The 22,617-nt window shown below is 58.2% G+C and overlaps 2 protein-coding genes across 17 annotated transcripts; one reads left to right on the forward strand and one right to left on the reverse strand.

Moving 5' to 3' along the window:
* The first annotated feature begins 54 nt into the window (after positions 1-54).
* On the forward strand, positions 55-10,411 carry NOXA1 (NADPH oxidase activator 1). Of its 2 annotated transcripts, XM_070594811.1 has the most exons (15): positions 449-586; positions 2,439-2,508; positions 2,683-2,765; positions 3,696-3,804; positions 5,059-5,193; positions 5,495-5,602; positions 6,619-6,678; positions 6,937-6,980; positions 7,612-7,699; positions 8,854-8,893; positions 9,079-9,137; positions 9,351-9,505; positions 9,795-9,909; positions 10,014-10,128; positions 10,236-10,411. In XM_070594811.1, the coding sequence occupies exons 2-15, from the start codon at positions 2,503-2,505 to the stop codon at positions 10,316-10,318; spliced, it is 1,200 nt and encodes a 399-aa protein (XP_070450912.1). In that variant the 5' UTR covers positions 449-586; positions 2,439-2,502; the 3' UTR covers positions 10,319-10,411. The 2 variants fall into 2 exon arrangements, with proteins under 2 accessions (XP_008523320.1, XP_070450912.1); XM_008525098.2 differs by lacking the exon at positions 2,439-2,508 and having other exon boundaries at positions 55-586.
* Positions 10,366-15,361, reverse strand: ENTPD8 (ectonucleoside triphosphate diphosphohydrolase 8). 15 transcript variants are annotated; one of them, XM_070594801.1, is made up of 11 exons: positions 15,279-15,336; positions 14,441-14,556; positions 13,975-14,119; positions 13,771-13,888; positions 13,029-13,179; positions 12,743-12,896; positions 12,411-12,641; positions 12,057-12,320; positions 11,635-11,745; positions 11,226-11,360; positions 10,366-11,139 (listed from the first exon to the last, which is right to left on the reverse strand). In XM_070594801.1, the coding sequence occupies exons 3-11, from the start codon at positions 14,098-14,100 to the stop codon at positions 10,948-10,950; spliced, it is 1,482 nt and encodes a 493-aa protein (XP_070450902.1). In that variant the 5' UTR covers positions 14,101-14,119; positions 14,441-14,556; positions 15,279-15,336; the 3' UTR covers positions 10,366-10,947. The 15 variants fall into 15 exon arrangements, 14 of the variants coding, with proteins under 14 accessions (XP_070450902.1, XP_070450899.1, XP_008523327.2 ...); XM_070594798.1 differs by having other exon boundaries at positions 12,737-12,896; XR_011533242.1 differs by lacking the exon at positions 14,441-14,556 and having other exon boundaries at positions 11,631-11,745; positions 12,737-12,896; positions 15,279-15,346.
* Between the last annotated feature and the right edge of the window lie 7,256 nt (positions 15,362-22,617).

The following is a 22,617-nucleotide window of genomic DNA, read 5'->3' on the forward strand; positions in this document are numbered from 1 at the left end:
CCTGGGGCGGGGCGTGGATAGGTCGGGGGCGGGGCCGGCCTGGGGGGGCGTGGTCAGGCCGGGAGGGGCGGGGCCGCTCCGCCCCTTGGCGCGGGGCTCGGCAGGAGGTGCGGCGCACCTGGAACCCACCGACACTCCCGCGCCCAGTGTCCGGTGCCCTCTCCGCCCCAGCCCTCTGCCCGGCTCTGAGGGCACCCTCCCACCCCCACCCCAAACCCCCGCCCAGCTCGGAGGGCATCCCCCACCAGCCCCAGCCCGCTGCCCGGTTCGGAGGGCCCCCCAGCCCCTGCTCCGAGGTCCTCGGCCCGGTCCTCCCACGGGAGGTCTCCCTCACGGGACCCCACCCCGCCGACCGCGCCCCGGCCCGGAAGCGCCGACCTCCGCTGTAGCCGGCCGTGTCCTCGCTGCCATGCCCTCGCTTGGGGACCAGGTGCGCGACTGGCACCAGGGCGCGCAGGCCGTGGCGCGCGGGGACTGGAGCTGCGCCCTGCGGCTCTTCTCGGGAATCCCAGAGCCGCCTGCCAGGATGTGCTTCAACGTGGGCTGCGTGCACCTGCTGGCCGGGGACCCAGAGGCCGCGCTGCGGGTGAGCCAGGGGCCTGACACTGGCGGCCGGGACTGGTCGCAGAGGGACCAGGGGGCGGGGCGAGAGGGGCTGATCTCTGGCCCTGGGGTCCTTACTTACCGTGAGCCTGGCCCTTGAGCAGTGTGATAAAGACCCAGCTTCAGGGGTGAGTCCAGAGTCCCCCACCCACCTACCTCTCCATGGTGACCTAGGGGGATCCCCTGCTCTTCCTCCTGATGGTCACCTGGGGATGTCTCCCTAGTGTTCCGCCTCAGTGAACACCTAAGGCAGGTGGGAGCTGTGTAGTGGGGGCACCCCACCCTGAGCTGAGTCAGGACCAGGATGGGGGCGCAGGGCTCCCTCACAGCCTCCACTATGTGATGACCACGTGCCAGACTCTACAGCCCAGGGGAAGGTCAGTGAACACTGGATCAGGTGCTAACACACCTGGAAACTGGCTCTAGGCAGGATGCACTGGGGAGGGGCTTCCTTGCCCCCCAAGGTGTAGGGTTTGGAGCAGGGGCTTCAGCAAACACCTGTGGTGATGAGGAGGGGACAAGATCTGTCTTACTGGTGCCAAAAGCCCAGATCTTGGTGCTTACCTGTCTCCCAGCCTGCTCCCCAAAACAGAACCAAGAGCTTGGGGTGCACACGGGCACGCACACACCTGCTCCTGCCCAGGGGGCAGTGCAGGGCCACTCTGCCTTTAAATGCTTCGTGTCCATCACAGTGATACACATTCCACAGTGCGTGGCAGAAAGCTGGCAGCACCCTGCCCATCATTCTGCTCCCCGATCCTCGCAGCTGAAAGAACCAGGTTCCCACAGTTGTTCAAATGGTCAATGACAGCTCTCTGGAAAATTGCATAGGTGAAAAGAAAAGAGGACGGGATGTTACGGAGAGTATCAGTGTCAATGTCTTGCAAAACTTCACCATTGGGAGAAACTGGGCAAAGTGTACAAGGATCGTCTCTGTCGCTTCTTGCATCTGTGTATGAATCTACAATTCTCAGTAACAATTTCAGTTTTAAAATGTTAGGCAAGAAAGGGTTTCCAATCACTGGACGCTAAGGTGGTTCAGCAGGAAGTCACAGGTCTTAGGCCAACTCAGTCATCACCTACTCATAAACTGTGATTTAACTAGAGAGGGAACAAAGGTTGCAGGCCGAGCAGTCTGAGTGTTAAATTTTTTTCTACCCTAACAGGAAGAGGAGGACTGTCTAAAGTCACTAAAATTAAGTAACAACAGCGGGTCATGTTTGTTGGAAATATGGGGATTCTACAAAGCAGGTGGATCAGCTATAGTTAATCAAACTCGTTGTCTCTGAGGAGCGGACAGGGTGAGCAGGGGTGTGGCTGGGATGCAGTCTCCTGGTAGGAACCTGATGTAAGCTTTGATTTGACTGCTCCGCATGGCGAGGTGGCAAACAAATGGTTTTCACGGAGTGGTCTCCACACGTCAGTGCCCCTGTGCGTGCCTTCACCCTTGGTCAAACTCACTTCGACAACAAGCCCCCAGCTCAGCCAGACCATAAGAGAAAGACCACGATCCTTCTCCTATTGCCTGTGTTTAGCTGATGACTGCTGTCCGCGTCAGGAACAGGCAAAGTGATTTCTGAGTCTGTTTAAGGAAGAGCTGTGCTTGACACACCTACTAAGACTTTTGTGTTCTTGTTCCTTTTGATTTTGATAGATAAGAAGTGTGTCATTTTGTATGAACTACCAAAAATAGGATTTAAAAAAGACAAAAATCTTGCATAACTTCATTCCCCAGAGATAACTATTATTAATGTGCTGGAGTGTTTCCTTCTATCGTTTCTCTTTGTTCTCTGGGTAAACAAATTGGTTTGTGACACCACCTTGCTGTGCTCTAGCCCGTCACAAGGCACCTCTGGAGCTAAGGCTGGCTTCGCTGGCAGTGGAGGGACGTGAACAGCAATGCAGGTGCCCGGCATGGGGGTGGAAGCCCTGGGCTGCTGCAGGAGGCTTCACCTGCAGGCAGCTGTCACAGGGCTGATAGAATCCCTGGGCCCCAACTCTGGTCTTCTGCCTGAACTGTGTGACACGGGGGTGATGGTGTTACAGACCTTAGCATTCCATGAGCATTCTTGTACCTAGGCATTTGACCAAGCGGTGACCAAGGACGCCTGCATGGCTGTAGGCTTCTTCCAGCGAGGAGTGGCCAACTTCCAGCTGGAGAGGTGAGCGCGGAGGTCCGTGTTCCTTCTCTGATGGCGCTTTGTCTCCGCAAAGTCCATTCCTGTTCTCCTCCCTCCTCCTCTCTCCCCACGGGTCGCCTCCTCTCGCCGACCCCCTCCTCAATGGCTCCAGGGGAGCCTGGGGTAGGACGCTGTGGTCATGCTGGAGTGGGACGGGGGAGAGAGCCCCGCGGTGACCCTTGCTCTGTGCTGTGGGTGTCCCTTCCTTTGCTGTAGCAGGGATGATGTGATTATGCCCATGCTGCAGGGGCAGGAACTGAGGGCAGGGCTAGAGGAGTGGTGTGTCCCAGGACACAGAGGGGGTTGGGGTCCTCACTGCGCACCCAGGCTCTCTGCACCGTGGCCCTTCCCAGAGAAGGAATCGGGCTGCAGGACAGGCCTGGCCTCTGCCCCCCACCTGACCCCCAAGACAAGCCCCACAGAAAGTCCTGGACAGGGCAGGCCAGCTCTGGGGGCCACCTCCTCCTCTTGTCAACCCAGGGGCCTGCCTGGGGCATTCTGGTAGGGGCTGGGGAGTTTCCAAGGGGACTCTGCAGGGGAAGGCCTGTGGGGTGGGAGCCTGAGGAGCAGGAGGGAAATGCCCAGGGCACCCTGCACAGCCAGGGTGTGGAGGAGGGTCCGGGGTGCAGACAGGGGCCCTGGGCAGGGGAGTGACATGCCAGAAGTCAGAGCTGGACCAGAGCTGGGCATCACCTCACACCTGAGACGTCCCCCTGCCCTGCACAGCCACATCGCATATTGACCCTTGACCCGTTCATCGGGACTTGAGTGCCCACTGTGTGCTGAGACCTGGGTGACCTCCACTGCCCCTAGCAGGGTCCCAGGAGCCAAGGCGGGGGACAGCTGGGGCAGGGCTCAGCCCCTTTCCCTGTGGCCACTGAGGCCCCACCCCCAACCCCCTGCCTCCCACAGGTTCCAGGAGGCCCTGTCCGACTTCCGGCTGGCCCTGGCACAGCTGAGGGGTAATGCCACCATCGACTACACACAGCTGGGCCTGCGGTTCCAGCTGCAGGCCTGGGAGGTGAGGGTGCACTGGGCTCGTGCAGGGAGCTGGCCACCAAGAGCTGGGGCTGGCTGGGGCCTCCAGGGGTGCTGTCCATGGGCAGAGGGCCAGGTGGGCTTAAGGCCCCGTGCTCTGGGCCCCTCTGTCTTGTCACTGCCACAGGCGGGGCCACATTGACTGAGATGGTCCCCCTGGCCAGAAGTGCCCGCAGTCCCTGCTAGCCACTCCTCTGCCCCGAGGAGGCTTGGGGCTGCAGGGGGCGGGGGGGCCCCCAGGCGCGCTTCCACCCAGGAGAAGCAGAGGTGGGTCGGAGAGTCAGCGGAGTGGGGAAAGGTGAGGGGGTCAGGAGGGAACACAGCTTGGCCATGGGCCCCTGGTAGGGGCGGGCGGGGCATCCCCACCTTGGCCCTGCTTGGCCCTGTTCCTGGGCCCCGCCTGGGTCAGGTTGGCGCTGAGGGAGGAGCGCTCCCGGAAACACACTGCCTTCCAGCTCCTGGGAACAGCCTGTGTGACAGTAAACAAGTTGTGGGAAAGTCCCGCCAGGTGCTGAGGCACAGCCCACCTGTGTCCCCCAGCCCAGGGCACTGAACAGTGCAGGGCAGGGCCTGGGGAGCTGGCCCCCCCACGACCCCACCAGGACCTGTAGCAGGATCGCCAGAGGGCAGCCACCTGGCTCCAGGAGCACACTGTCACCCACACGCAGCCTGTGGGGACAAAGGGCTGTGGGAAGGGGCCAGTTGGTTTCTCCCGTCGGCATGAGGCCAGGATGGGCGAGCACTTGCCATCCCCACAGCAGCGAGGGGTCACTGGGAGGGTCGGCTCCCAGGAGCAGCAGGCGACTTTGCTTCTGCCCAAGCACATCCCGCCTAGCGACGGCCTTAACTCAATCCAGTGTGTCCCTCTGAGCGTCCTTTCACCTCTGGGAGGGGACCAGCTGAGAAAAGGGTTCCTGAGACACAGCCTGGACTCTTGGGGTTGCAGTGGACAGGACAGCACAGGGAAGAGGGGGCCATGACGGGGTCGGGCCAGACGCAGAATGGGGTGACCCAGAGCAGAAAAGACCCAGAGCGATGAGTCACTCCAACTGGGGGTGTGGAGAGGGCAGCACTGAGCCCTCTGCTGCTGGCGCTGGGGAGCGGGGCGCTGGGTCAGGGCGGGGCCAGGGGTGGGGCCAGGGCTGGCCGGCTTATGGTTGGGGTCAGTGGGGCTGATCCAGGAGTGGGCCCGGGCCCAGGCCCTGGCCCCTGCTGTCACCTCCCACCTCGCTGCCAGGTGCTGTTCAATGTGGCTGCAGCACAGTGTGGGCTGGGGCTCTGGGCCGAGGCCACACACAGCCTAGAGGAAGCCATCTCCAAGGGGCCAGAAGGGGCCCGCAACAGCCTGGACACTGCCCTGGGCCAAGTGCAGGTGAGAAGAGCTCGGCCGCCCCCTGGGCTCCTGAGCTGGCTCAGGTGGGCTTTGGGGCCCACTGCCTGCAGTTTGGGGCTCACGTCTGAACAGCCCCTCCAAGACCAATTAGATGAGATGAAGAAACTTGTGGAAGGAGGTGGCCCTGTGCCAAGGTGTGGGGGCTGGGCCTGGGCTTCCCATGGCCTATGGGAAGTGGGTGAGGGGCCCCAAGCTGCCCCAAGCTGCCCCAAGCTCAGGGGCTCCTGCAGCCACAGGCCCAGTCAGAGGCTCAGGTCTGCATTGGCCTGTCTCCCTCCAGAAACAGGCCCCATTGCAGCCCCGGCGAGTCCCCAGGGGCGAGGTCTTCCGGCCCCAAAGGCGGCACCTGGAGCACCTGGAGCCTGTGGATTTCTTGGGCAAGGCCAAGGTAAATAGAGGCAGGTTCTCGTTTCTCGGGTGCAAGGGCTCAGGGGCCAGCAGTGCCAGGCAGGCCAGAGCAGGTGGCCAGGCTCGTGCTGAGCTTGCAGGGTGTCTTGAGCTGCGTTCCCAGGGGCACATGGGGTCTGGTCCATGTGGTTATAAAAGCCTTGGTGGGTGGAGAGTGGGCACAAGGCTGCCCTCAAACTGCGGACATGCCTGGGCTCCCGGGTTGGGGCAGTGTTTCCAGTGGGGCTCACAGCTCTGGGGCAGAACCCAATGGAAGGTGGCTGCAGAGGGCGGGCTCGTGCCTTCTGGACAGTGAGCCCGGGGGTGCTGCCCCTGCCCCACCTCAGCCACGATCCCTGGCCTCACTGTTGCCACATGTCTCTGTGTCTCCCTGCATCTCTGCCTCAGAAACGAGATCCCGGGCGGGGGCAGGGGGGCAAGGCCACATCATGCCCACCCTGGGTCAGGACCAGGCAGCAACACCAAAATCACAGGAGCAGCCAGCCCCGGGGCCGTGGCGGGACGCGGGGAAATGACTCCCTGTGTGCACAAAGGGAGTTCACTTTGGTCTCGAGCTGGTGGTGCCTGGGGTCACCTGAGGGCCAGTGTGCTGTGTGTGGCCGTGTGCAGCCACTGGTGAGGGCACGCGCTGCCAACAGCACGTCTTTGCAAATGTTTGCTGGTGTGTGGTGGGTGGGCTCAGTGGAGGAGGGGCTCTGAGCTGCACAAACCCATCAATTTACAGTCCGCTTGTCACAGCAGACTGTTTCCAAGAAACAAAAATACCTTAAAAGTTGTACTAAAACTAAGTTAAAATTATCAGCACAGCTGCTTTGTTTATCAGTCTTGCTCTTCGCACCTCCCAGCCCCCTGCAGTGGTCCGGCAGCCTTGGGCCAGGTGTGGGCAGCCCCCATCCAGCAGACAGGAGATGGGGTACAGGGAGTGGACAGCGCAGGTCCCTGGGGGTGCGGCCGGGCACCCCATGACCTGACTGTCTTGCTGCTGTCCCTCACCAGGTGGTCACCTCCAGCATCCCTGAGGACCAGCACAAGGGCGTCTGGCGCCAGCGGCCCCAGGTGGGTGGGCGGCCTTCCAGCCCAGGCTCCTCATTCTCTGGCGTGTTGAGGGTCAGAGGGCTCCAGACCCTCCATTGTCCAGGAAGGAGAATGCCACGGGTGCCCTGATCCTCCCGGGGGTTCCCCAATGCCCCTCTCATTTGAGCTGAGGGTGGCTGTGCTGTCTGTTTGGGGGTCTGTGAAATGAGGAGTCATGCCTGCCTGGCACTCACTGTGGGCCTCTGAGTCCTGAGTGAGGACGTCACTCTGTGCCCACAGGTTCAGGATACAGCTGGTGAAACCAGACCTGGGACTGCCCCACGGTAGGCAGGGGCCTGTCGAGTGGAAGCCCTGCTGGGGGGCCTGCGTTCCAGCCCCTGAGGCCAGAACCCCTGCACACACCCAGCACGGTCACTCCTGGCCGGGGCCCAGAACCATCACGTCCCCCTTCCAGATCAAAACTGGCTGGAGCCCCAGGGCCGAGGAATGGGCGTCCAGCCCCTCCCTCTCTCCCACTCCCCATCTGTCCAGGGGCTCGGGCTGTGCTCAGCGGGTGCTCCTGGGGGAAGAGCCCCCTGCCCACCTCCGCTAGAACCACCGTGCAAGCCTCAGAGGGAGGCTGAGACTGAAGTCGCCGTGACTCTGGGCAGCACTGAGGGTCAAAGCGGGGGCACTGGGGAGGGGCTCAGGCTGGGCTGCAGGCTGACACGAGCAGCCCCTTGGGCACCACCAGACCCAGGCTTCACAGATGGGGCCGTTCCGATGGCGGGTGCTCAAGGTTGCAAGGATGTGGGGACGCAGAGCAAGCGCCAAGCCCCAGGCCCTGCCCCACACTGCCCCCGTCTCCACGCTCAGGCCCGCCTTTCACAGAGGCTCTCAGCCCAGGGAAGGAGGCCTGGCCAGGCTGTGTCAGGGGAGAGTGAGCCCTGAGAACAAGGGCCGCTCCTCCCTCAGGGCTGGCGAGACAGGCCCCTGCAGAGCTGGCACCCCCCATGGCCCCAGGATGCCCCCCGATGCAGAGATGATCCCCTGCGACAAGTGGGTGAGTGAGCTGGGGCCGGGCAGGCCGAGCAGGGGCCGCAGGACTGGGAGGACCCTCTGCCCAGGCTGAGTGTGGGGACCAGCCTGTGAGGGTCTCAGGGTAGGGCAGGTGGCGGTGGCGCCTGCCAGGGGTCAGGGACGTGCTGATGTTCAGCAGTGCATAGATGGGCCTGGCGGTCCTCACCCCTCCTTGGGGTCTGGAGGGGCCGGGCCTGTAGCCCGCACATCCTGGCCTTGGGGCTCCCACCCCTCAGTCAGGGTGACCGTCACCTCAGCCTTCCTTCCTGGACACGGGACTGCCCCCGATGCCCCGCGTGCTGGGGCGAGGCTGAGGAAGGAAGGACGTAGGCTTCTCCCGGGCGGGTGTGGTGGGAGGGTGCGGCTGACCACTGCCCACAGCCAGTGTCGGGAGCCTCCCACGCACAGAGAGGGTGGTTAAATTTAACATTCAGTTTATCGAGGGACATGATGAAAAGATAGATGGCTACCCTCACTTTCGCTTCCACCGATGCTCAATTAGCCTGAGTGGCAGAGATCAGCACCCTTAAAAGCAGCCCATCCCGTTACACCTGTGCTTAGTTAATTCCCACAGGCCGTCCAAGCTGCACTTACTAAGTTCATATATTGGCTTCTTACACACTTGACCTCCTGATCTAACAGGCAAGCTTCCTAAATGCTTTAACCAGCTGGGGACTCTGATGAAGGCTAAAAGTATCATTTACAAACTCAGTCGAACTCTCAAACCTTCCTTGGATCTGAGTTGGCCAGAGTGGCCTGGACCGTGGGCCCCTCCAGTATGCCCACCAGTTAGTGCCCAACACGGGGGTGAAGTCCAGCTAGTCCCTGGCCTCAGTCCTCAGCCTCCTGGGGTCCCCGGGAGCACCCAGCTGGAGCTGCCGCCTCGTGGTGGCCTGGGGACAACAGGTCTGTCCCTGCTGGTGCCAGGCAGCCAGTCTGTAGCCTCCAGGCCTGTGGGGGCCTGGTTCATGCCCTGAATTGTGGACTTGTGGCTTCCTGCCTGGCTCACAGGCCACGCCCCTCACCACTGGCTCTGCTGGGACAGCATCCAGGCACCACCCCTGACAAGCCCCAGGCCAGGAAAGCTGCCCCCACCCCAGGCCCAGCAGCACCCCCAGCCTGTGGCTTTCCTTGCAGAGGCCCCACGTGGAGCAAGCTGGCAAACAGGTTCCTCCAGGTAAGGGTGTCCTGAGCACAGGTGGTGGGTGGGGGCGCTCTGTGGAGAGAGCCCTGGGAACAGTCTCTTTGTCCCCAAGGAGGAAGCTGGCGGCATCAGGCTAGCTACCCCACAGCTCCTCTAGTCCAAAATGCCCACTTTGGGGGGTATGGTCCCCTGAGTCCCTGCTTTGTGCCGCTTCTCAGGGCTGCTGGCAGCTGGCGGGTCGAGCCCCGGCCCCTCTGAGGATCCCGCAGGTGCTGGGGTGAGAAGCACTGGTCCTCTCGTCACTCACACTCCCCAGGGACGTGAGGGCCCCAGGGACCCAGCTGATGAAGCCTTCCAGGCCCTCAGCCCCGGCTCCCTCCACCCTCTCAGTCCCTGCCCCCCACCCCGCCGGAAGCCCACCCTGGTCAGGCCCTGGGCATGGAGACCTGGGGCTTCAGAGACCAACTGCCACCTCCCCACCTGGCCCCAGGGCATGGCTGCCGAGGACCCCGAGGCCTTGGTGACCATCACGGTGCAGTGCGCCTTCACCCTGGCCCTGAAGGCCCCGAGAGGTGCAGACGTGTCCAGCCTGCGGGCCCTGCTGAGCCGGGCCCTCCCTCACCAGGCTCAGCAAGGGCAGCTCAGGTGGGCTGGAAAGCCACCCCTGCTGCCACTGAGCAGGGCTGGCAGGGGGGCGCTCTGAGCCAGGGGTCAAGTGAGGGGCAGCGGGGAGCTCTGCCTTGGGCAGGAGGGTGGGGGCTCTGAGCTGGCCCCTCTCAGCTCCAGCCCAGGGTGGGAGTCCCAAGGTAGCAGCTGAAAGAGGGGCTGGGGGCATCAGAGGCTGCAGAGTTCAGAGGTCGGCGCCGTCCCCGCAGCCTCTGCCCCTGCATAGGGTGGCAGTCCCTGCTGCCCACTCCGAGGGGTCTCTTTGCAGTTACCGAGACCCCAGTGATGACGGCCACTGGGTTCCCCTCTGCGGGGAGGAGGTGCTGCAGAGGGCCTGGCGGGACGTGGCTGGTGGCCCTGGGGGGCTGCGGATCCAGTGCCGGGTGAGCCTCCGGAGAGTGTGGGTGGGTTAGGCAGCCATCGCCGGGGAGGCCCCAGGCCCTTCTCCGGTGTCCGGCTGGCCATGCAGCCCTGCCCTCTGCCGCAGGGAGTGGGCGGCCGGCCTGTCCTCTACCAGGTGGTGGCCCAGCACAGCTACCGTGCCCAGGGGCCTGAGGACCTGGACCTCCAGCCGGGGGACACCGTGGATGTCCTGTGTGAAGGTAGGGCCAGTATCGACCCTCTCCTGTCACCCCGCTGGGCGGCCTGGGGCATGAGGATCCGCGAGACTCCGTGTGGTGCCCTGAGGAGCCCTGACGCCCCCTTGCAGTGGACCAGGAGTGGCTGGAGGGCCACTGTGACAGCCGCGTTGGCATCTTCCCCAAGTGCTTTGTGGTCCAGGCTGGCTGCTGACTGTGAGGAGCCCCTCGCCCCCAGCCTGGCAAGATCACCCTAAGAAGTCCAACAGCAAAGAAGGTTTTAATAAAAGCAATCTGCCCCCTCTAAGGTGTGGTCCGCATTCCGATTCCAAGAGTGTGGGGTGGGGCTGCTCCAGGAGAAGAGCATGGACACTGTCCCTCAGGCTGGGTCCCTCCCCCAGCCTCGTCCCGAGGCTCTGCCAGCTCCTAGAGACCCTGGGGCCCAACCGCCAGCCCCTCCCAGGAAGCCAGGCCCCTTCTTGCTGCAGTGGTCACTCCTCACCCTCTGGCTCGACCCAGCCCCACGTCCCACTGACTTTGCAGTCACACGGCCCTGGAATGCCACAGAGGTCCTGGTGGCTTAGCACTGGTGCAGAAAGGCACCCGCTGGCCTGGGAAGCATGGTGGAGAGGGGGACCCAGGGGTACCGGATGGGGGACCATGGTGCAGTTTCCATAGCCAGAGCAATCCTGAGCCCAGAGCCCACAGGACAAGCCCCTGGGAGGCCCCACAGGGGTCAGGGGCTCAGGAAGGCTCAAGCCAGCTCAGGCATCCAGGCTGGGGCAGCCCCGCTGAGCTATGGGAGCTGGGTCTCTGCCTTCCAGCATCAGGTGGCAGCCCAGCTTAGTCCTGGGGCCAGAAAAGCTGGACTGCAGCAGCTCCGAGAATGGCCACGAGAGTCAGCACCGTGAAGACGACTCCAGCCACCCAGATGCTGTAGCTCTCCGCCCGCCACTGGGCAGGTGCCTCAGCCGGGATCATGTTGGTCAGGTTCAGCATGTAGCCCAATGTCCAGCCGATGTCAGTGCCACCGGCCTGTGGGACACACTGGCTATCAGGGCTGCTGCCCCAGAGCCACCCTTCCCCAGGGGCTGATGGCTGGGTCCCTGGGAGGCAGTCACCTGCTTGCGGAATTCGATGTTGGGCCAGGTGTCCTCACTGAACCTGTAGCCCTCAAGTAGGAGCGTGAGGATGTACAGCCCCGAGGCGCAATAGTCACGCAGCCAGCGGTCCTGCCCGGGTGAGCTCGCCTCCACCTGAGGGCCCGGGATGCAAGGATCCAGGTGAGGCCTCACCTCCCACCCACCAGAGGCTGCTCCCACCTGGGGGTGTGACCCTGGGACTCCTGCCTGGAGGGGGACGGCCAAGGGGCTGTCCTCCCTTCCCATGGCTCCCCCTAAACCCTGTTGGCCACACTGCCCGGATGGGGTCCCACCAATTCCCTGCTCAGTGAAGTCTGCACCTCAACAGCTGCAGACTGGGGAGGCCGGGGAGCCTGGGTTGGGGCAGGCAGCCCTGGGACCCACCCACCAGCTTCCAGGGCCTCTGGCAGAACTCCCAGACACTGGTGTTGACGGTGGCCAGCGGCTGCCTGGAGGTGAGGTTCAGGAAGTGGAGGGTATAGTAGAAGTTGGAGAAGGCCTGGGGGGCAGGGAGGGGAGACGGATGGGTCTGCACTGGGACTGTTGTGGGGCTGGAGGAGGCTCCAGCACAAACCAGGTTAGCTCCCCAACCCCCAACACATGGGGTCCCAGAGCCCCCTGTCCCCCTGCCTCAGGCTCACCCTGGGCCCACCCACCCTGGGCTCACCCTGGGCCCACCTGTCCTGGGACCCTGTCCCACCTGTCCAGGGTTCACCCTGGGCCCACCTGCCCTGGGCCCATCTGGGGCCAGGCTTCGGGGGCTCCAGAAGGAAGCTGGGAGCCTGAGGGGGGGCAGTGTGGAGTGCTCACGTAGAACTGGCCCCGCACGGGGGGCTGGTAGACCCCGTTGAAGGCACAGTCTGCTCGGCCCTCGCAGCTCAGGAAGTCAAAGAGATCACGGATGGCCGAGACGCAGGCCCTGGGGTTCCCTGTCCCCTCCACAGTGAGGTTCCGGGTGAGGTTCAGGGGGGCTGTGGTGTGGACACAGGGTGATGCATACAGCGAGGCCAGGGACAGCGTGCCCTGGTAGCCGCTATGATAGCACGGGTGGCGGACCAGGGGGGCCGGGCTGCTCTGCAGGGAGGACAGGAGGTGGCCTGAGCACCTGCCCAGGGCCATGGGGCCACCCCGTTGCACCACTGCCTCCTCTGTGGGTGAGCCAACCTGCACCAGCCCAGCCAGGAGCCTGTTCAGCATCTGGTCACGCCCGAAGCAGAGGTAGCTGTGGGTGTAGACGCTGTGGTCGAGGCCGTAGAGCCGGAGCGTGGTCTGTGTGTTCCCGTCCAGTATGGGGCCTCCAGGCACGAAGGTGATCTGGGTGGAGGCCCCACCCATGTCCAGGGCACCCACCAGCATCCCTTCTGGAGGCCGGATCCATTCTCCAGAGAAGGAGTACTGACCACAGACAAGAGGCACTGAGTCCCAGGACCAGCCACAGTGACCCACAGCCCCTGGTCATCCAGCCCCTGCCCTGGGGCTGCCCGTGGCACCTGTACCAGCATGCCCAGGACGTAATTGATGGTGATCCAACCTAAGGCACCTTCATCCTGCCCAGCCAGGAGCTCAGCACCCCTAAAGTCCACGGGAGACTGGCTCAGGAACTGGGTGACTGCCGCAAAGATGTCTCTCGCCTGAGAGCTGTTCTTCTGGCTGGGCAGAGATGACCAGGGCTGAAGCTGGCTAGACGCCCGCACCCACTCCACCCTGCCCCAGGTGTTGAGACCACAGCTCTCACGGCTGCTCCTCACGGCCACGTGCAGGCCCCACACCAGCCCAGCTCACCTGAGCAGCCTCATGCCAGCCGTGGCCCCCAGGAACATGGGCGTTTCCTGATGCTGGGCCTTTGGGATCAGTGCCAGTGCCTCCTCCAGGCAGCCCTTCAGGCTCTCGCCAGCCTGTGCAGGGTCAGAGGTATAGGAGGAGATTCCAGGCCCTGAAACATAACACCCTAGGATGAGGCTCCAGGCCCTGAAGGCTGGTAGTGCTGAAAGGACCTGTGGTGAGCTGAATGGGGGCCCCACAAAAGACATGCCCACATCCTGACACCCGGAACCTGAGAAAGGGACCTTATTTGGAAAAAGGGTCTTTGCAAATGTGATTAAGTCAAGGATCTTAAAATGAGAGCATCCTGGATTCCTCAGGTGGGCCCTAAATCCAGTGACTAGTGGCTTTATAGGAGAGAGGAGAGGGAGAATTAAGATAGACAGGGAAGAGGTGGGAGAGGCTGCAGTGACGTGACCACAAGCCCAGGAGCTCCTGGAGCCCCTAGGAGCTGGAGGAGGCAGGCATGGTCTCTGCAGCCCCAGGCGGGGGCATCTCCCAGGCCCTGGGGGCAAATGCAGGCTCTGGCCCAGCACCCCGGGGACCAGCTCTGTCTCCATGGGCCCCTTTCCTTTAGACTGATTTACTGATTTGCTGAGGGCTCAGCCTGCGCTGGTTCCCAAACCTGCACCCACCTGGGAGTCCTAGCCAGTGGTCGGCAGCTCCCAGCATACGCCCACCATTGATGGAACTGCCCACTGACCTTTCACCTGGCAGGCCAGGGCCTGGCTAACCACGCCTGTGTCATTCTCCTTGTCTGCTGGCCACTGATACACAAAGAGGGACGTGTGGGAGGACCCGGCGTCGAACACGATCCCGAACTGGGGGTGACACCAGGGTCAGGAGGATGTAGGGTTGGTGCACCGCTCAGCCAGCCCAGCCTGCCCCACTCGGGCCTGGGGCACACCTTGATGTCTGCGGGCAGGAGCACGTTGGTGGCCTCCACCAGGATGAGAATGAGTGTGGTGAGGCCTGAGGCTGCCGCAGCCCCCAGCAGGGCCCTGAGGACCTGCTCCCTCCGAGTCAGCCCCATGGTGGGGCAAGGTGGGCACCTGCGGGGGGTGGACAGCAGTGGGCACGAGACCTCTGGCTGCAGACGCTGCTGCCCTGGAGAGCCACTCTGTCCTCCCTGAGGCCCAGGTGGCCCACCTCTGGGTCAGCGGGCAGGTCCAGAGACCAGGCCACACACTGACAGCGTCCAGGAGAGCCCTTTCTAATGCCCCTTCAAGACCAGTGGAGCTACCCTGTTCCCTGGGCAGCCCTGCTCTCCACACCCCCCAGACTCCACCTGCCTCCTATTTGCAGCGCCCCCCAGGGAGGCCTGTGGTCAGGCCTGAACCAGGTGGGGGCAGGTGGCCACCTGGACAACTTACTGTTTCCAGGCGGCCCCGTGTGGGACCTGGCAATGAGATCAGCTGGGTCCCGGGAAGCACGATTTCTCCGCTGAAGGACCTCAATGCCAAGCATTCAGAACAAAGACGCCTGGTTTCTATTTGAAAACCTAACCTCAGGTTTCTCTAATCTGATTTTGAAACTTTTTAGTTGGCCCCAGATGGTCCCTCAGCAGGTGACCGTGGCTGACCCTGGAAAGCAGGCTGCACAGGGCGGAGGTGCCCAGCTCAGTGGCTGTGGCCCCAGATGTCCCCGCATTGGGCAGTGCACACAGGGTCATCAGGAGCCCCAGGCCAGCCGGCGCCACTGCCCAAAGGGAGCAGCTCTCTGAGGTCTCCGGACCGTGAGACTCATGTGATTTTGTGTCATATTGCACGTCCCGCCAGAATGCCAACATTCCTAACATACTTCATCCACACGGGGTGAGACACAGGGACCATGCCGTGTCTGTCCTAGGGCTCCTGGCCACACGGGGACAGGCTGTGTGGGTTATACTCCCATTTTAAGGAGGGAAGACCAAGGCTCAGAGAGCACAGGTGACCTGGCCAGGCCCAGATGGGACCCCGCCTGTGTCCCCAATCAGAACCCAGGCCACAGGTACCTCCCAGAGACAACCAGGTGCCAGGAGGGGCCAGGGAACCAGGACCCCACCTCACATGCCACCTCCAGGGAATATGGCAACCTGAGACCCCCAGCTTGAGCCCCAGGTGGGTGGGCAAAGAGGATGGGCAAATGCCCCCACAGTCAGAACACCCCCTCAGACCAGGACCACTCCCTCAGACCAGGACCACCCCCCTCAGACCAGGACAGCCCCCTCACCTGGGCTGGTGGACAGCGGGCTGAGCAGAGTCAGCTGGACTGCTGTCCCTCAGGCACTGCCAGGTGCTGCCCCGCCTCCCCAGACTCCCCTCCCTTAGCTGGTCACCGCCCACCCGGACCTGGGTCCGCGCAAGGCAGGTAAGGAGCCTGGAGTGGGGTACGCTGCAGGCAGTGCTGCCTTCCCCTGGCTCGCAGACCCGCCAACTGAGGCTCAGTGGGGTTGAGCTCAGGCCCCCACCCAGGGTCTTCTCCCCACTGCCCAGGGTCGTCCCCTCCACCAGCTGCCCAGAGTCACCCCAGTGACCTGCCCAGGTTGGCCCCGCCCCTCCTTGGAGGCTGCTGACTTTACCCTCTGACCCTGCCCTCCCTCAGCGGGAAGATTGGGTGCCAGGGCTCAGCTGAGGGCTGGTTGGTCGGAGTCAGGTGACCGGAAAGAACCAGAGGCCAAGGGCTCCTTCAGAGCAAAGGCTGGAGCCGGACCAGCCTGCGGTCCAGGGAGGAGGCCAAGGTTCGGCCTCTTAGTGCTGCCGTGTTTGGTTGTTTTTAAGCATGTGGTAAAACTGCTCCTTTTTGGTGCACTTGTGTGGATTCATGTGACCACCACCGCAGTCAGAATCACCCAGCACTCCGTCCTGTGTCCCTTGTGGTCACACCCGCCCCAGCCCCACCCGTCGGCTCTCCTGCCACAAGTGTCTTTGGGAGAAGGTCACAGAGATGGACTGAGTTGGCTTCTTCCGCTTGAGGCCTGGGGCTCAGGGCTGTTGTGGGCTCCAGCCACCTCTCCTCTGCAGCCGCATCGGTCCAGCTTCACGGACGGGTGGACAGGCCGCAGTTTGCAGAGCCCCTTGCCCGTCAAAGGCATCTGGGGAGTTTCTACGTCCGACCGTGTGGAGCTGCTGTGGACATCCATGCACAAGTCCTCGTCGGACCCACACTTATTCCTCCCCCAGGAGACTGACTGCCGGGCTGTGTGGTCAATCAAGACACATTTCACTTGACTAGAAACTGCCCAAAGGTTTCCCAGGGCCAGAAATCTGCTTCCTCGGCATCCCCCCAGCATGTGTCACACGTCCTCATTTTGGCCGATCTGGTGGGTGCAGTGAGACCTCACTGTGGTTTTAATGTGCACTGATGGCTGGTGAGGCAGGGCCCGCCCTCGTGTTCATGTGCAAATACAGATCCCCGGATGAAATGCCGCGTATTTTGCCGACTTTTTAATTGGATTGTCTGATTTCTTCCTGTTTAGAGACTTCTTTATACATTCTGCTCTAGGTCTTTGTCAGCTAAGGGGTTTGTACATGTTTTCTCCCAGTCTGCAGCTCGTCTTTTCAGGGTCTTAGTGTATTCCACAGAGCAAATTCTTAAATTCCTATGAAACCCAACTTATCAATTTGTTCTTTTATGGATGGTGCTTTGCATGTTGTTACTAAGGACTTTTCGCCTGTCCCCAGGTCGTGAAGATTCCTTTCTGCTGAGCGTCTCAGCCTCAGATGCACCGTTAGACTGCAGTCCATTCGGAGTTCCTCTGTGAATGAGACGCGTGGCCTCGTCAGGCTCGCTTTCTCCACAGATGGATGCCTGGTCGCTCCAGCACCGTTTGTTGAGAAGACCATCCTTTCTCCATGAAGTCCTTTGCTCTTGTGTGCAAATGGCCGCACTCCTGTGGGTCTCTCTTGGCCCCGTTCTGTCGTGATTGGGGCCACCACATAGTAGGTCTTCATGTTGTGCAAGGAGTCCTCTAACTTTCTTCTTCTTTTTCAGACTTGTTTGAGCTATTCCGGTCCCTCTTCCCTGCCACTTGAACTCTATAGTCAGCCCCTCCGTGTCCACAAAAAAATTCTCCTGAAATTTTTATTGACATTATGTTAAGTCAAGGATCATTTGGGGAAGAAATTGGTGTCTTTATAATTCTGAGTCTTCCATTCCATGAGCACAATTTCTCTTCTCTCCATTTATTTAGGATTTAAGTCTTTTTAAAATTTTCTTTCATCGGTATTTTCTAGTTTTCAGAATAATGATCCAGTATATGTTTTCTTAGATTTATATCTAAGTATTTCATTTTGGGGAGAGCTGGTGTAAATTGTATTCTTTTTTAATTCAGTTTTCAATTGTTCATTAGCAGTAAATAGAAACATGATTTTTTTATGTGTTGACCTTATGTCCTGCCACCCTGCTAAGCTCACTTATTAGTTCTAGGAGTTTGTGTATAGATTCCTTGGAATTTTTGACACAGACAATCATGTCTGTAAACAGGGATAGCTCATTTCCTCCTCTCCAATGTGCACGCCTCTCATTACTCTTCCTTGCCTCTTTGCACTGGCTAAGGCTTCAGCTGTGTGTCGAGCAGGAGTGGTGAGTGGACATCTTTGCCTTGTTCCAGCCTCCAGGGAAAAGCCGTCAGTGGGTCACCATCGAGCGTGGGGTTAGTTGTGGGTGTTCGGTAGAGGACTTTATCAGGCTGAGGAACTTCCATTCTAGTTTGCCAGAGAAGTTTCCATCATGAATGAATGTTGTATTTTGTCAATACTTTTTCTTCATCCATTAATATGTTCGTGTGATTTGTATTCTTCAGACTCTCGATAGGGTGGCTTACATTGATTGGCTTTCTTCAATACTGAACCACTTTACATTCTCAGGATTAAACTCCACTTGACTGTGGTGCCTTATGTTATGTATTACTTGGATTTCATTTGATTTGCTAATGCAGTTGGTCCTCATTATTTGTGGATTTTGTGTTAGCAATTTTGCCTGCTAACCAAAATTTTTTTGTAATTCCAAAATCAATTCTTGCAGTGTTTTTGTGGGTCATTTGTGGACAAGTGCAGAGCAATAAAAAATGTGAGTCCCCAATGTGCATTTTCTCAGCTGAGATTGAGCACCTGGTGCCAATCTTAAAAAAAAAAAAGGAAAAAAGATGGATTTGGGACGACTTTCTCCTGGCCCAGCAACAGGCCCAGCCAATGGGAAAACATCGCAGCTCAGCCCATGAGGAGCCGTCGCAACCCCAGACTCCTGCTCTCCTCCAAGGGCCTTTTGCTCATCACCTCCCCACCCCTGCGCCCAACTCCCTCCTTTTTCTCTGTAGCGTGACATTCCTCCCCTCTGCTGGCTGGGCTTGCCTGTGGTTCTGCCATAGCTTGCTTGTCCCAAAAGGCAGTTCCTCTGCTATTCCAGAATAAACCCATTTTGCTGGTAAAATAACTGGCGGTTCTATTTTTACTGTTCACACTGTCCACTGTTGACACTGCAGACAAAGTCCGGCAACTTTCGGGAACCTAAGCCCGTGTTTCCCCAGGAGCGGGGCTCAGTGTTTGCTAAAGGTGTTTGCAGCAACTCTCTAGGGCATAACTACCTCAAACAATGAGAATGACTGTATTTGTGGAGGATTTTTGCAGCTGTGTTCACAAGGTTTACAGGCTGCTTTTTAGGGCTGGTTCCAGTATTGGGGTAATGCTGGACTTGTAAACTGAGTTGGGAAGTTGTGCTTCCTTTTCTTCTCTGGAAGGGATTTGTAGAATGTTTATTTCTTCTTTCAGTGTTTTGTATAACTTGCCAGTGAAGCCATCGTAGACTTTCTTTTCCAGAAGATATTTAACTACAAATTCAATTTCTTTAGTAGTGACAGGGCTATTCAAACTATCTATTTCATGCTGAGTGAGTTTTGGTAGTTTGTGGCTTTTGAGGAATTGGTCTGTTTCATCTAAGCTGTTGAATGTGTGAATAGATATTCAGTTATTCATTCCTTTGCTATCCTTGTGAAGTCTATAGTGACAGCCCCCTCTCATTCCTGATATTGGTAATTTGTGCCTGCTCTTTTGCCAGTTTCTAGAGGCTTATCGATTTTATTGATCATTCCAAAGAAACAGCTTTTTGTTTCGCTGTTTTTTCCGATTGTTTTTTCGTCTTTACCTGCTTTAGGTTTCTGCTCTTACATTTACTTCCTTTATTCTACTTGATTTGGGTTTATATTGCTCTTCCTTTTCTGATTTCTTAAGTAGAAGCTTAGGTTGACTTGAGACCTTTCTTCTTTTCTTTTTCGAAATGCTTTTTGGTGAGGAAGGTTGGCCCTGAGCTAACATCCGTTGCCAATCTTCCTCTTTATTTTTCTCCCCAAAGCCCCAGTACATAGTTGTATATCCTAGTTGTAGGTCATTCTAGTTCTTCTATTTGGGATGCCACCACAGCATGGCCTGAAGAGTGGTGTGTAGGTCCGTGCCCAGAATCTGAACTGCTGAACCCCAGGCCACCAAAGCAGAGCACGAGAACTTAACCACTCAGCCATGGGGCCCACCCCAGAGACCTTTCTTCTTTTCTAAGGTATTTGTGTTATAGATTTCCCTCTAAGCACTACTTTAGCTGCATCTCTCAATTTGTTTATAGGCTATATTTTAATTTCATTCTGCTCAAAATATTTTAGATTTCCCTTTAGACTTCCTCTTTGGTCCATGGATTTAGTATTGTGTTGTTTAATTTCCAAGTGACTGGAGATTTCCCAACGTTTTCCTTTTATGGATTTCTAGTCTAGTTCCATTATAGTCAGAAAACATAATCATGTTTTTGATTATTTTAAATTTGTTAAGGTCCTCACTTTTTTGAATCAAGTTGTGTTTTATCTTGGTGAATTTCCACATGCACTTGGGTATTGGAATATCCTATAATTCTCCCTACGTCCAGTTGGTTGATGGTGTTGTTCATTTATTTCATATTCTTGCTGATTCTCTGTCTACCAGTTGTATTAGTGAGAGAGAAGTGCTGACGTCTCCAACTGCATTGTGCATTTATATTGTTTCCACTTTCAGTTGCTAATTTTTGCTTAACATTTTTTTTCCCATGCTTCAAATGTTTTGAAGCTGTGTTGTTAGGTACATACCTTTAGAACTGTTAGTTTCTTGAATAACTGGCCCTTTTATCAACATGTAATGTTCTCTTTATCGCCAGTAATTCTCTTTGCTCCAAAGTGTACTTTGTGTGATATTAGCATGGCCTCTTTTATCCTCTTTTGATTCGTATTTGCATGTATATCATCTCCCATCCTTTTACTTTTAATCTACCTATATCATATTTGAAGTGAGTTTCTTGTAAACAGATTGAGATATTGTGAGATATATATATATATATATATATATATATATATAACACACATTTTGTCTTTATCTGTTTCTGGCTCATAGCTCTTAAAATCTTTGGAATTTCCTAAGTGATGAGAGCGATCACTTACATCTGGTGTAATTATTGATATGTTCGAATTTAGGTCCAGCATTTTATTATTTTGGTTTTTTTTTCTTTGTTCCCTCTATTTTTGTTCTGGGCAGGTGATCACGGAGGCACATGCGCCCACAGCAGGTGGGTGATCACGTCGGGTGCATGCGCACACAGGGGGTGGGTGATCACGGGTGTGCATGAGCACACAGCGGGTGGGTGACCACGGAGGCACATGCGCACAGTGCATGTGCAGGACTTGCTTCGTCGGTGTCAGCTTCGCCAACGTTGAATCACTTTAAACAGTGTACTTGGGCCTCTTACATGACCATCCTTCTCTCTTAATGATCAGCCTTTGGGATGATCTGCTCATGCTCATCCACATGATCTGGCCTCGCCCCAATTAATGGCACGAACAGTAGGATAGTAGCCATATTCACAGAAGGCCCCAGAGGCAGGTGCTGGCTCTACGAGCGTGCCAGTTTATCGATTACATTTTAAAAGCTAGTGACAGATTATTTTCCAAAAAGGCCACAGCAGTTCCCACTACCTTTCTCCCACATGTTCACCAGCATAGGGCACCAATGTCCTTCACAATTTTTGCCAAACCAACAGGCGAGAAGTAACACCTCACTCCTTGTGTTGGCTCCTACTGGATTCCTAACAGGGTTAAGACCCCATCACCTGGTGGCCACTTCATCTTCTGAGCATCTCCTCAGGTCTCTGCTCACTTTCCCTATCAGTTCTTCTCGTTCTTATCAATATACAACAGCTCTTTATATATTAAGGACCTTAATCTTTCTCCCTCACATGTGTTGCAAATATTTCTTCCCCAACTATCTTGGCTGTGCTTCTGCTTCTGCATCCCAATTGGGGCAGGTGGGTGGGTGGCTGTGGTGACCTGCACTGGCCCTGCCCCCTGCCCTGCCCAGCTGACCTCCTCATCTGCCACCACCTTCCACGTTTGTACTGGGCTTGCTCCTGGGTAACTCCCAGGTTTGACGTCTTTTCCTCTATCACGCTTCTCCTTGGTAGTTATGGGTGAGGGATGGAATCTTGTAAACCAGACGCCAGCCCGTGAGCCTCCTGCCCTGACCCGCCATGGCCGACCCTCAGGGCTGTGTAGGGTGGACACTTGCTGCAGCAGCCCTAGACCCGCGACTGCAGGGTCCCCATTAGAGACCGGCGAGGGGCAGGGGTGCATGACAGGGCTCCTGGCTGCTCCTGGGGTCAGGAGTGCAGGCGACAGGTGAATGAACCTTCCTAGCACACGATGTGTGGGCAGGTGTGCCACACTGGACGGTGCTGTCCTTGTGACCTGTAGGGCTTGTCTACAGACAGAAGCTCACCTGGCAGCATCACGCGGGCTCCAGGCCTGAGGAGCAGGGAGAAGCATCATGTCTCAAAACAGAGCAGAGGACACCCCAGTCACGTGTGACTTTGTGATGAGTGACTTCATAAGTGAAACGATGTAGACAGGCATTTGGTATCTAACAGAAATCCCTACAAGTGTATCTATTCATGTTGGTACCAATGTCTCTGCTCCCCAGCCCCAGCCCCACCTTGGACGCCCTAGAAGCAGCTGGAGGCTGCAGAGTTGTGTGCTCCTGGGGCTGGCACGTCCACCCCATGAAGGAGTGCTGGCCTCCAGGTCCCTGGTACCACAGGCCTTTGCCCATGCTATCTGCTGGTGGCCTCCTGCTCTCCCCAGCCCTTGGTGGCCCTGGCTGCACCCAGTTGGCATCTGCCACTCTGTCCCCAGGCCACTGGACCGGCAGCCACCAGGGTGGTCACATCTGGCTGTGCCCAGTGGCAGCTTGGCCACGGAGAAGGGCAGCACTGGGCACATCAGGGATGACTGAGGCTAAGGGTGGCCAGCTGGTCACTTCTTGGCCTCCCACTGTAGCCACATTGCTTACTCTCTGCATAGAATGGCCTGAGGGGCAGAGTGGCCCTCTGCTAGGGGCCTGGGGGTGGGGGCAGAGGCGGCAGGGGGTGGGGGTGTCTCTGTTCTCCCCTCCACACCCTGCTCGGCCCCTTCCCAGAACCAACTCCTCCCACCCCATGCAGCCATCTCAAGGATCTGCTCTTCTCCATCCCTCCGCCTGGACACTATGGGAGCCCTGGGAGCCCTGTCCCC

This window comes from Equus przewalskii, chromosome 26 (assembly GCF_037783145.1).
Source record: "Equus przewalskii isolate Varuska chromosome 26, EquPr2, whole genome shotgun sequence".
In the NCBI taxonomy this organism is placed as follows: domain Eukaryota; kingdom Metazoa; phylum Chordata; class Mammalia; order Perissodactyla; family Equidae; genus Equus; species Equus przewalskii.